The 14,450-nt window shown below is 36.7% G+C and overlaps 1 protein-coding gene across 2 annotated transcripts in view; it reads left to right on the top strand.

The window, feature by feature from the left end:
• Positions 1–14,450, top strand: part of LOC117380333 (endothelin-converting enzyme-like 1) — an 80,811-nt gene that overhangs the window by 46,703 nt on the left and 19,658 nt on the right. For both annotated transcript variants that reach the window (XM_055226244.1, XM_033977124.2), the window contains exons 11-14: positions 6,307–6,405; positions 8,433–8,507; positions 10,220–10,323; positions 13,569–13,627. In XM_055226244.1, coding sequence (XP_055082219.1) covers positions 6,307–6,405; positions 8,433–8,507; positions 10,220–10,323; positions 13,569–13,627 — 337 coding nt within the window. The remainder of the gene's footprint in view (positions 1–6,306; positions 6,406–8,432; positions 8,508–10,219; positions 10,324–13,568; positions 13,628–14,450) is intronic.

Raw genomic sequence — 14,450 nt, 5'->3', positions numbered from 1 at the left:
CGAAATTTTATGTAAATTACTTAAATTCTGGGCTAAAGTGTCAAAAAAAGTCAACACACAAGACCATGAAAAAATAAAATAAAAATCTGCAGCCTCAATTTGACTTTTAAATGATGATCGAATATTGTTATTTGCAAACACACAATTTCTCAATATTTCCACAATATTTGACAAGTTAAACAGCCCAATTGTTGCTCACTGGCTGTTGACACATCCCAATTGCTTTCTTTCATCTCCCAATTGCACTGGTGAAAGAAGTAAAAGTACAGATACTAAAGTAAAAAAAAAAAAAAAAAGTAAAAGTAAAAATACCACATTAAAAAATCTTCTTAAGTAAAGGTATTAAACAAAAAAAAAGTACTTAAAGAGTAAAATGTATTTTGCACAGATATTAGAGTTTCACAAAGCTTTAAAGGCACTGATTTTGATAGAGATCTGTGCTGAATTTTGTTCATTGGGGGAAAAAAAAAAAAAGTAATAGTTTTTTGTCATTTGTATATTTTTGTTTTCTCAAATTATGATCGTGTTAAAAATAAATCCCTCAGCCAGCCCCCTCAGACAATAATAAAAAATACTTCTACTTTTCAGGCCAGTTCAAAAAAGTACTGGAGTAGAAAGTATAGGTACCTGCTTTCAAATGTAGTGAAGTAAAAGTAAAAAGTATCTACTCTAAAATTTACTTAAGTACAGATACCTAAAAGGTATACATAAGTACAGTACTTCACTACATTTACTTTGTTACCTTTCACCACTGCTCAGTTATTGTCTGGCTGTAGCAAAGTATTATTAAAATGAATGAATGATTGAACTGTACTTTATGCTTTGCAGAAACTTGATATTGTAGGTTACTTCATATGATTAAAAGATATCTAGCACACCAACTCAATTTTGAAAACAGATTTGGCTTTTTGACTTTATCACTAATACATCTAACATGAGCTGCTCCTCTGATCTCATCTCTAATCCTGCCCATCTTCTGCTCTGCTTCCACACATTCTTCCATTGTCTATCCAAATACGCTGTGTTAAATTGAAATAAGCACCAATGACTTTGAACTATTGGCCCAGATGATGCCGTGTGGTTTTAGGTTGGTAATTTGAATGAGCAGTTTATACATTTGACCTGCTTGTATTTGTAAAGCTCACCTTGCAGCATCAATTGCAGCAGGATTTGTAACTTCTACATTAAGGTAGAAGATCTTTATTAAGTCTTGGTTAGGCCTATCTTAGCTGGAAGATTTTGCCTATTGTGAATGCTTTGGGTTGATGACGGAAACCGAAGTGCCCGGAGAAAACCCTCCCAGACACAGGAAGAACATGGAAACTCCACACAGAAAGGCCTGGACTTCCACTGGGGAGGGCATCTGGTGTTAAGTCCACTATTAATGGTCCTATATTGCACAAAATTGACTCTCGTTATGATGTTGTTACCTCCTCAATAACATGTTCAGAGTTGTGTTTTGTTTCATTCACACATGTCTGGGTAATCCTTTATTATTAGTGTGGCTAAATCTCCAAAGCTCAAAATGCTCTTTCCACCTTGTGATGTCATGAAGCGATAGTTTTCATGTTAACAGCTACCTTTTACCTTTTGTTCAGTAGAGATTGATAATTCCAGGGCTGAAATGATCCAAATGATTCTAGTGAAGGTGTATGGAGTTTAATAACACAGTGGAGCTCTTCCTGTATCACCACATGACATCACAAGGTGGACTAGAGCGTTTTCTGCTTGAGAAAAGAACTCAGCCTAAATATGCAGGATGTGTGTGTTAAACATGTGTGAATGCAACAAAATACAACTACAGATATGTTTGTGATGAAGAAACAACATTATAACATAGATCAGAAAATAGGGTAATATGGGCCCTTTAACTGCACTATAGGTAGTACAAGTCAAAATGATCCAATCCAGATTCATATCAAGAATTAAACAGATTTTACCAATGCTAGATATTAATTTTGTTGCCATGTTGGGGACAGAATTTGGTCCAGTGATTCCTGTGGGTGAAGTCAAAACTATGTGAGGTTGGTAACTCAATCCCGACCTTTGACCTCTCATCGCCTGTGCTCGCTGGTCTCTTCATCGTAATCCTTCTTAATTTCAGTCTTTGATTTTTGAGAGGAGGCCAAGGGGATACTGTTTACAATGGGAAGGTTCATCTTTGTGATCCCAAAATCTGCACCAATACAGTAATATGGTCCTACTGGCACTTTAAAAAAAAAACAACAAATTGACAAATCTTAAGACGTAACATTGTTTCATGATCATTCTACACTACAGTGTATTCACTAATGGTTAGGGTTAGTTGTTCATGTCAATATGACATTATAACAAGATGATGTTGTCAATGTAATATAAGCTATCGATCCATTTGTGCAATGATGATGAACATTTCAATCTTGATTTTGATTCTAAGGAATAGCCCAATACTTGTTACCATTTTCAATACCACAATGATAATTCTTTATAACCAATAGAATGTAATTTTCAAGACAAAATAATTTCTTTACTACTACTGTTGGTGGTCCTATGTGGTCTTATAGGTCTGTCAATCAAGACCCTTCTAAAACTACTCAAGAAAGGTCAGATTTTATCCTATTTTTATTTTAGAATGGATACTTGTCTAGTTCCACTACTGGTTTGAGTATCCATTAGTATCTGGGTATCAACCTTATAAACCATAGCAGAACAGGTCAACAAGGGACAGAAAGAAAATTTGTGGGTATGTGGCTTTTTTTTTGTCATGATATAAAAATTTTAAATTAATTGCTTATTTTCAAGACGCCATATTGCCGATCAGTCCCTGTTTTCACCACCGCCTGTATCCTTCCACTGCTCTGTACTTACTTTCTTCTTCACGTAGGATTTGGTCATTTTGGTTCAAATAAAAAATTTTAAAAATCTGATGCTTGTTAATGCGATCTGCAGCTATCCGTAGGAGGGGCCTACAGCTATGGCTCTTTATTTATTCTTTATTATATATATATATATATATATATATATATATATATATATATATATATATATATATATGATTATATATATATAATATATTATAAGACACAAGCACAATAGGTCTTCTTTAATACTTTTTGATACCACATTGATAATTAAAAATGAAAATGTTTCCTTTTTTAAAACATAAAGCCTGCAATTTTCAACCCAAAATAAAAGTGCTTTCTTTGTTACCACGTGGTCTTCTACTAATAATCCTCTACAAGCTCAGCCATGGCAGTGCAGTGTTGATATTCACTCCAGACTCCAGTATAGTTCCCTGTATCAGTGTGGGGTAGGTAGGGGAGGCGTCTGTACCAGTTCTGTCCTCTGCGTGAACACAAACTAACGAGGCTCTGAAAGACAAGAGACACTTCCCATCTGCACCATTAACACTTGCGTCCTGTTGTTTTAAGTGGGAGGAACACGCTCTAATGGAGGACTACGGATTTAAGGCGAAGTTGGGACAGTGCGGGCAGCCAAACTGTGTGCCAAAAACAGGGAGTCAAGCAAGGATAGAATACATTTACAAGACAGAACAACAGGGACATGATTAACATAAAAGATAAAAGTAGTAGTCAATTCTTATTTTGAAAGATTTCTCCACACACTTTTTTTATCTATCTGTTTAGGTTGTGTTGGCTTTGTAGAATTTGATGATGTTATGATTTCAGATGTAGGGCAGGGGTCTATCCATAGGTGTCAGAATGAAATTTGGACCGTTGCCATAGCGACTGAAAAAATTTAAAATGAATAAATAAATAAAAATTAGATGACAGAAATTTATTTGTCCCCCAATGGGGAAATTCCAGAATCTTTCCAGAATATTCCAAAACTTTTGATTGCTAAAAAGTTTTCAAATTGTTACATAAGCTTATAACAAGAAGCTGAAATGCATAAATATAACTTTATGGGAGGTTCACTGTTTTTGGAAGAAATAACTAAACATGTAATCCACAAATATTGAATTTCATTTTTATTTGTTTGAGACTAGCTTCACAAACTTGCCATATTAATCTTAGACCAAAGAAAGTAGACCGTAGATGTGAGTCTGGTCACCGGTGAATCTCAGATGGCTGTGATTGACAGGTGGATTAGCCAATCAGGGACACGCATGGTCTGTCCGTATTAAAACAGAAATTAAATGAAAGATAAAATGTTAAAGATCGAAAGAGTTACTTTAAAATACATAGTACTTTGTTTTCCAAACACAACAGTTACTCTAAATTCAATTGTGGGACTAGACCTAGACTAGACACTTAAACTAAACACCACAACCACATTTTAAACACAGTTGATAAACTGAGTAGTACATGTGGACTAAAGAAAAGACTGAGAGAGGAGGAGGAGTGGCGTCTGGGTATAGGGAACAGAGTATCCAAACTTTAAAGTCCGCCCCTGCAGCCTGGTGTTTGCAATCAGAAACACTAGGCACTAATCAGGATAATCCTTTGTGATGTCATCAACTGCTTGAAATTGCAGAGGCCACTGAAAGCAGTACTAATTTAGATTTAGACATTTTTGTCCAAAAAGCTGCAAATGTATTTCCTGGTAATACAGAATACACAGGACACAAAGGTGAGTCTGGTCACCGGTGAATCTTGCAGAGTTCAAATAGGCGTGATTGACAGGTGGATTAGCCAATTAGGGACATGCATGGTCCGCCGTATTGGGAAAAATATCATAAAATATACATTGTCGATTTCTGCAGAATCAGTGAGCGAAACACTAAACTCTGTTAATCTGAGGTGAGACAAATTTGATTTTATTTGCAAATCATAGGTGACCAATGAGCTTTTTAGTTTCACATGTGTCACTGAAAAAAAATTATCTGATTGGATGATCACGTTTGATTGGGCCTGAGACACAAGGGAGGATGTGGGGAGTGATATCAATCTGTATAAAAATACAGAGAGCAATCATTCTTGATTTGTCAGGCAAACAAATTCACCTAGTTTATTTAAACACAGTTTAGAAAAAGTGGATTGAGTGTTTAGTTCCTATTCCTTTTGTGCATGTAAATACACACACACACAAAAATTGATATAATTATTATAATTATTATCTGATTATTGCAGTTATCAGATTTTTATTAGTATATGTAAATGTGCCCAGTGTTTGAAAGGGCAGACCGTGTGGTTCATAAACAGGCCTGAGGAGTGTGGGTCTTTATGGTACAATATAAAGCACATTTAGTAGCAATAAAAGCGAAAAGTCCTGTGTGAATTCAGCCCATTAACCTTTTATAAACCGAATAAACTGAGGCCATGAGACACTTGATCTGTGCTGTTTCAGGCCATCTCACATCAGCTGGGCCACATTTGACCTATCTTTCAATTAACAATTATATTTATTGAAACAAACCATAACATTTATACAACTAAATGAATACTGCGCAGAGGTGGGATGGAGGTGGATTGCAGACTACAAAAAATATACACTTTTATTACTTCTTACCAGGGCTGCATGGTATGATAAAAAGATGTGAGATTTAGTAACTGTTGTGTAGTATGAAAATTATATTACTGTGATATTTTAACCCCTTATCAAGATCCTTATCATTCCTAAGCGCATGACTAAAATGACCCCCAGTTCAAACTGAAGCTGTTTCTGAACCCTTGGGAGTACAAACAAAAGGCTGGTCTCCTTCTGAAGATGAGGTTCAGTAGTTTTGCCATCTGTCTAATTTCTGTGTCTGTGTACACTGGTGTATTTACCTGATAGATAGTATATTGATTATTTGTTGGGTCCTGACAATTCCCATGTCAAAGCTGAAACATATACTGTATAACTAAAATAACTTACCTACACCTACTTACACTTAGTTAAACGTCCTTAAGGAGGTGTAAGTAGGTTTTTAAAAAGTACTATAAAAGTCCCAAGAGAAAGTCTAAGTTCTTTGAGTAATGTTTAGTTAAAAAAATTAAAAAGTCAAAACAAAATAACTTAACAGAGATTATACCAAGACCAACCCATGTGCCTAATAAGTGAAATCATGAATACAATCTGTCTTTTTGTCCATTTGAGTCTTACTTGCGAGTACTGTGATACTGATATTGTTGTGATATTTTGCAGCTTCACCTATTACTATGGTTGGCAATGTGAATTTAAACAGTTGAATTCTGTTTGACTGTTGGACAGCCCTTCTCAATTTGATAGATACTAGAACAAGAACTGGGGACACCACACCATGCAGAAATGACTTTGTTTATCTAAATTATAGCACTAATTGCAGTACAGTGTTGTAATATTTATACTACATTTTAATATTTATACTAATGATAATATATATACTGTGTGTATTGTTTACAGGTACAGGAGCTGGTGGAGGACATAAAGCACTCTTTGGACCTACGCCTCCAAGAGCTGGACTGGATGGATGACGCCACCAAGGACGCAGCCAGAGCCAAGGTTTGAGCTGCAGAATTCACATAAGTCACATGTCTCAGCTGTTAACATTAAAGATACACTACAGCTTTTCAAGAGGGTCCGCCACCTGCTTGTCTCCATGGAGATGTTGCCTTACCTGTATGTTCCACTGTATGGCATTAAATTAGAATCTGAAAATCCTTATGTCTGTTGTCAGTGAACGAAAATCACTTTAGTCAATTATGAATGTGCTTTGGCGATATGGTGCCACATAAACCAATTAATAATGATAAACCAGGTCATGTTACAGGTCAGATCTGTGGAGAGGTGAGTCTGTTTACAGCAAGAATGCTTATTTTATACTATATTTGAGCAAAGACAACACCTACAATGATATTAATATGTTATGATATGAATGCTGTCATTGTGTCCTCAGGCAAGACACTTAACCCACCTCGCCCAGGTTGTCTGCGTACTCTGGTGTATGAATATGTGTGTTAATGGGTGTGGTTCCTTGATCTTAAGCTCTTTGAGTGCCTTGAAGGTGGAAAAATTTAACCATTTACCATTAATGCAAGATAGATTGATGTAATGCTATAGAGTGGAACATTTCAGGCAAAGCAATAACATCTCCATGGAGACAAGCCAGTAGCAGACCCTCTGTTTCAAAAGTTACATGGTTCACCTTTAACCAGAACTATATGACTATGTCAAGTGTTACCCAAATCAAAGGCAGCAATATGAAATGAAGTTTAACAGTATAAGATCCAATTGATATGCAGTGGTCTACAGTGACTCTGCCTTCTCAGCACATCTGTCCAAACCCATTAGTATTAGGAATAAGATTCAATTATACATTTCTTTTCTTTGCGGAGATTTTGAGTGTCGAGATGGTGATAGGATTCTCTGATGGCTCTGACATTGAGGAGTGAGGACCTCCTAATCCAAATCCGCCCGCACAGTTGTGATTCGGGGGCTGCGCTGTCAGATACCCCTCTAATACTTTTACAATACGCAGTTATAATCCTGTTATAGGGCCATGCTGAATATAAAGAGCTTGCCTGTAATCCCATTTCACTGGGTTTGCCTGATTAGTCCATTTGTGTGTACAGGGAGAAGGGAGGGGCTGACTGCAGTGGCCAATAGCAATGTACAGTACACACACAGTTACTATAGGGTTGTGTTAAGTTGTATCGAAAAGCTTATATGAATAGAAGAATGTGCTAAAAACATGCTCCAGCTGTGGTTACGTCGTTAAAACCTATTTACCAATACAAATAAACTAGTTTATTTGAGTAACATTGTATACAAAATGTATTCATTGCTTTTAAAGGTGCACGACTACGTGGATGTTCCATCACCTTGGGAATGTTATTATTTGCCTGGAATTATGGCATTTATTATTTCTCAAAAATACCTTGATAATTGTGTATTCTTACTGTGAGTGGTGTCACGTCTCCACAGATATGACTTGTGATTTGGCCTAGTGATGTCTCTGGCTTGTCTCCATGGATATAGTTTAATGCCATACATGTGCAACATTCCAGGCAAAGCAATAACATACCGACATAAGAAGGTGGCAGGACCTCAACCTAAAAAGTTACATAATGCATCTTAAAAATGAGAAAACATTCTTTGTCATAGTGTTAACTAGGTACAGACTTGTGATGTTGATGACATTGATTTGTTGATTTGTTAGACAAACACAGCACTTACTTCTGCACTAAATGTCATGGAAACTAGATGTAATCGTTTTTCAGCTTGACTGCTATCTCACCTTTAGTTAGGTAGACTATATATGGCATCAAAATATTTGTTATTTAAGTTATGAAGCTAGAATTTCCCCAAAAAATTGCAGTAAAAACGCAGTAAAAAAGTAAGAAGCCTGAGGGCCACATTTGGATCCCCACATGGCTGGTCTAGTTAATACCTTGTTGTATTTTTGGGTTGATTTATCTGAAGTCCTAACACACTATTCTTGTTCAGTCCTTGTTTCTAAATCTCCAAATCTTTTCTATGTCCCTCCCTCGTCTTTCTTCTCTTTCCTTTCTCTTTCTCTCTCTCTGCAGCTAAAGCACATGATGGTGATGACTGGATACCCAGACTTCCTGCTCAAGCCTGAACTCATAGATCAAGAATATGGGGTGAGTCAGACACAGGGCTCTGTCCAGTCTGCAGACTCCATCACATCTTAGTGTCCAAACACATCTAGCACTCTTTCTATCTCTCTATCTCTCTGTGTGTCTCTCTGTTTCTGTCTCACTCTGTACCTCTCTTCCTGCATCTCTCTCTTTCCTATCACCTTCTCCATCTCTCTCAATTTCTCTCAACTTCTTCTTATATCTCCTTCTTTCACACTCTTTCTTCCTTTCTTTGCCTCCTCTTTTCTCTTACTCCATTTTAATCTCTTTCTGCTCTCTTTTTCTTTCATTCTCTCAGCTTCCCCACTTTTCCCCCTTCCCTTCACTTTCTCTCTTCTTGTATTCTCTCTATTTCACCCCCCCTCTCTGTACCTCTTTCTGCATCCCGCTCTCTTTCTCTATCACCTTGTCTATCTCTCCTTCCCCATCTCTCCCAATTTCTCTCTACTTCTCCTTTTATATCTCTTTCTTTCACACTCTTCTGCATTCTCTCTCAGCTTCCTTACCTTTTCCCTTTCACTCTTTCTCCTTTGACCCTCTCCCTCACTGTCTCTTTCTCTTGTATTTCTCCTCGTTTTCCTCTCCCTCCCTGTCTCTTTCTCTCTTTTTCATTTCTCTCTCTCTCTCCTTCTCAGTATCTGGGGAGTGCTTTTCTCTTCCCCATTATCATGCATCCTTGTTGATTATATCCAGCTCTGGCTAAAATACACTGTACAAAGGGACTCCCTGTTAACAGAGAGTAAGTGTAATAATAGTATTTAAGTGCTCAGTTAAAGAGAGAGGTAGCACTCATAAATTACTGAATGTGTCTGTAGAATCTTCCAAATGTGCCCAGACCTCAGCAAAGGCACTGGCCCAGTCATGCAATGTTAGTAATAGAACCATGCAGGACTTAAGACTCCATTTAGTTCATAAAATCTTCTGATTCTGAAATCTCTTGCTTTTCTTAAAACTGTGCAATTCCAGCCTTTTTACCCTGTCTTGTTTTACTACAGTACAAATGACGTGTAGTTAAAGTTAAAGCAAACACAATTATTATATTATTTAGAGTATTCTTTATTACATCCTCACCCCGATATTAACACGAAAAACTGACAAATCAAACAAAATCAACTGTTGCACCAGATAGATAGATAGATAGATAGATAGATAGATAGATAGATAGATAGATAGATAGATAGATAGATAGATAGATAGATAGATAGATAGATAGATAGATAGATAGATAGATAGATAGATAGATAGATAGATAGATAGATAGATAGATAGATAGATAGATAGTATTGTAAAAAGAACTTGTAGCCTCATTGTGTCAGTGTGTGGTGTACTAACAGAGGAGCTTAAGAACAGCTCAAGGCTTATGCAATAGCTGAACTATGCCTTTAGCAACAGTGTAATACAAATAAGGTCAAATTAATTTTCACTATTAGTACAAGATTATACCATACTGTTTAATGTGTAAATGATGTCACTATTTTAAGTGAGTTTTCTGCACATCTGCCAAAGTTTGGATCCTGCTCAGTCCAGATGTGTGTGACTAATTGATAGGAAGTTTCAGTTTTTAAAAAATGCCATAGAAAAATCAGTAAGACATACTCCAAATGGTCTGTTTTTAAGTTTGATTGTAAAGACCTCTGAGGTCAGTGTTTCTTATGTAGACATTGAACTAAAAGACATTGATTTGTTATGATCTTATATATTTCATTTTTTCACAGTTTGACGTAGATGAGAAAACTTACTTCAAAAACATCCTGAACAGCATCAAGTTCAATATCAAATTATCAGTGAAGAAAATCCACGAAGAGGTCGACAAAACCATGTAAGTCTCAATTATACATCAGTTATAATGTATTTTTACTTATTAATGTCTCAGAAGTTGGACCTATGATTTTGAGGCATATGAAGTGAAATCATACTGAAGTGAATTAAACACGCCAAATTTCTTTTGGCTGTTTATTTTCTAATAATTAACACATCAACAACAACAACAAGAACAACAAAAGTTGTCAACTCTGAGCTAAACACCAAATATCACATCATTACAATACTCTCTTCTTTTTGGAAAGTCAGCTTTATGATTGTGTCCAATATCCATTCACTCCATGCTTAGAAGTGGTAAGCTATGGCTGCCCTGGGGTGGACTCATGAAAGTGAGGCTGCCAATCTGTGCCATCTGCCCTGTCTGGCCACCACCAACACTCACTCACCCACATTCGTACTAGGCAATGTAGGAGAAGTGTCTTGCCTAAGGACATAGTTGCAGTTTCCTCTGGAACCACTACTGCCCCACACAGAGCGGTCTCCTATCCAAGTACTAACCACGCCTCACCAGACAGTGATAAGGAGTTTATTTTTAAAGGGCCCGTATTACAATATTTTCTGATCTATGTTAAAATGTTCTTTTCTCATCACAAAAACATAGTACCTGAAGTTGTGTTTTGTTTCATTCACACATGTTTAACACACAAACCCTGCAAATTTATAGTGAGTTCTTCTCTCAAACAGAACTCTCCACCTTGTGATGTCATGTGGTAATACAGGAAGTGCTGCACTTTGTTTTTTTAAACTCCATAAAGGTAAAAGGTAACTGTTAACTTGAAAACTACAGCTTTATGACATCACAAGGTGGAACAGAGCATTTTCTGCTTTGGAGTTGTAGAGAGACTAATAATAAAGGATTACTCAAACACATGTAAATCAAACAAAACACAACTCCAGGTTGTTTTTGATGAGGTGAGAAAATTCTTAACATCGCTTAAAGCTCACAAGAGTCAATTTTGCATAATATAGAACCTTTAAATATTTACATATCAATGGGTATGTAATTTGTTGAACATTTTACTCACTTTACTCAAATCCTCCATGGCGTCTTTGTGATTTGAAAATACAACACTGACAGGCCTAAAAATGCTTGAGTGTGTATTTACTGTAACTCCATCTGGTGCACTTATCTGCAGCAGGCAGACTGAGGAGGACTGCTCTGGGACATGCTTCTCACATTTACACTGTACCATGACATAGTGCCTCTGACAACAAGATAGTAGTCTGCATTCAAATCATTCTATCATCAGCCCACACACTGTAAACACTACGATGTTTCAGTACGCCTAGGGGAGGGGGCTACATGCTAATTCACTGCTTTTCTCTTTAATTTCTTTTTCTTTAATCCAGCTCTATCCATGAATTTCCGAATTATTAATAAAAATAGGACAGTTGCCATAGCCATTAACATTTCAAAAAACTATTAGGAAATATATTTTAAATGGGGAAAACTCAAAATGTTGCATATAACAGGGTGTTAAACCCATGAATACTCAAGCACATGGCATCTGCCTTGTCCATCCTCATCCTATTGGTCAGCCCCTGTCATTTGGGTGAGTGACAGGTGGATCGAACCAATCACAGTGAATAGTGAACTCTCAGAAGCAGCAGACGGAGTCTGTTACTTCTTAAAAAGGCTATAGCAATTTAGTGAGTATGAAACATGAAATGTCATACAATTGAAATTATTTTGGTAGGTTCAACATGCGTTTGTCTACATTAGATGTTATTGCTCTGCCTGGAATGTTACACATTATAGAATTAAACCTGTATTTAATTTCAGGTGTTTTTATTGCAAAAAAAAATGAAGAATACCTTTGAAAAACATTCATTCTTACTGAGTGGGCTCACCTCACCAGAGATCTGATCTGTAACTTGGCCTGTTGATGTTACCTGCTTGGAGATAGATGGTTAATTGTGTGGATCATTTCAGGCAATAACATGGAGATGGAAAAGAAGGTTGAATTCTGCCAAATGGAGACTCTAAAAACTTGTCTAGTTGACAGAATTCAACCCTCTTTTGCTATGGACCTGACCTGGGTGACTGAGGGCGTATGCAGACAGACAAACAGGTGGCTGACTCTCCACTAGGAAAGTTACATATTCCACCTTTAATTTAGCGAGGTTTGGAAATAACAAGAGTCTATTTTTTACTATACGCTTGTTGTGTCCTCACCTCATATGACCAAGCCCAAACTCCCATCCCTCCCTCAGTCTGTTGCTGAGGTAAATAAAAAGCCCTCATCCTGTGTCTAAGCTCTCGTCTGGGCTCCCTCTCACTGTGGCTAGTACATAGTCATCACAGCCTTACCAAAACACAAGGACATCACCACTCCGCTGGAATCAATAGTGACTCAGATCGATTACTTTGAAATGCAACATATTAAAGCTTTATCTTGATTTTTTTTTTTTTTTTTTTTTTTGGTATTAAACTTTCTGCAGCTTAAAATAATATTACTGCTGGTTTGTTAACAGTGCACTATACAACTTTTCTAATGGAGGCCCCACCACCTGCTGTCTTCATAAAGACTTTATTGCTTTGCTTGGAATGTTGCACTGTATGGCATTAACACATTCAGTTATAAATGTTTTATTGATAAAGATATCTTAAAAAAAATAATAATAAAAAATATTGATTGATTCTTACAGTCTTACAGTCTTCACACATCTGACCTGTAAATTGGACTGTTTGGCATTACCTGGTTGGCATTACCTGCTTGCCTCCATGGAGAGGTTTAATACTATTCACTCCTCTAATATGGCTAGTAAATTATAATTAGATCTTAAAAGAGTCCAGTGGAGATTTTTGGATTTAAAAACACAATGAAGTAGTTTCTATTTTTTGGTGGTTATGTAATATTTTTTTTTTTGCTTTTAAGTAATGAAAAGTATCTTTTACCTGTCACTCACTTAAACCATGACAGAGATTTACCAATAGGGGAAGCACCTGAAAAAGTGTCTGTGCATACTGTCATAGGGATCAGATCACAATTGTCTTTTTATTGTCTTGTAGTAAAACTTGATTTACCCGCATGGAAGTGTCACCAGTTTAGTGTGAGAAAGTACATTTAATATTTCACCTCAGGAACAAAAAGAACATTTGCAGTAGGTACAATGTGTTTTGTTTTGGGAGAGCAGTTATAGTGGGTGATTTGTGATTGTGATTCTGTATAAGAAATCTCATCTCGCTCTCTCTCCCTCCCATTCTTCCCTCCCTCTCTACCTCCCTCGCTCTCTCCTCAGGTGGCTTCTCCCTCCACAGGCCCTTAATGCCTACTACCTCCCTAACAAGAACCAAATGGGTGAGTGTGTGATCTCTATGGTACATACTGATAAGAACACAAACAACATTGTCATTCCACCTTATGTTCCTCTGTCTTACAATTAATCAAAGAAGCTCAGAAGTCTGTGTCTGCACAAAACAAAGGCTGAGACAACTCTTGATAGACACAAGATATAAATAAGACTTAAAGGGCCTATATTACGCAACTTTCTTATCTATGTTTTAAATTTTGTTTCCTCGTCAAAAACATCCCTGGAGTTGTGTTTTGTTTCATTCACATACAACCCCAATTCCAACAAAGTTGGGACGCTGTGTAAAACTTAAAAAAAAAATACAGAATACAATGACTTGCAAATCCTTTTCAACAAAAATTGAACTGAATAAACTACAAAGACATGATATTTAATGTTCAAACTGATAGACCTGATTGTTTCTATGCAAATATTCACTTATTTTCAATTTGATGCCTGCAACATGTTCCAATAAAGTTGGAACAGGGGCAACAAAAGAATGGGAAAGTTGAGGAATGCTTAAAATACACCTGTTCGGAACATTCCACAGGTGAACAGGTTAATTGGAAATAGGTGAGTGTCATTGGGTGTAAAAGGAGCATCCCTGAAGGGCTCAGTCATTCACAAGCAAGAACAACGTTTCTCAATGTACATTTTCAAGGAATTTAGGGATTTCATCATCTACGGTCCATAATATCATCAAAAGATTGAGGGATCCCTCAGGCGATACTGTATTGAAAACAGACATGAATGCGTAAAGGTTATTACCACATGGGCTCAGGGACACTTCAGGTACCCATTGTCAGTTAAGACAGTTCATCGCTACATCTC

Source organism: Periophthalmus magnuspinnatus, chromosome 13, assembly GCF_009829125.3.
Source record: "Periophthalmus magnuspinnatus isolate fPerMag1 chromosome 13, fPerMag1.2.pri, whole genome shotgun sequence".
Taxonomy (NCBI): Eukaryota; Metazoa; Chordata; class Actinopteri; order Gobiiformes; family Gobiidae; genus Periophthalmus; species Periophthalmus magnuspinnatus.
Note: the sequence above shows the minus strand (reverse complement) of the source record. Positions and strands in the feature narration are given on the sequence as shown.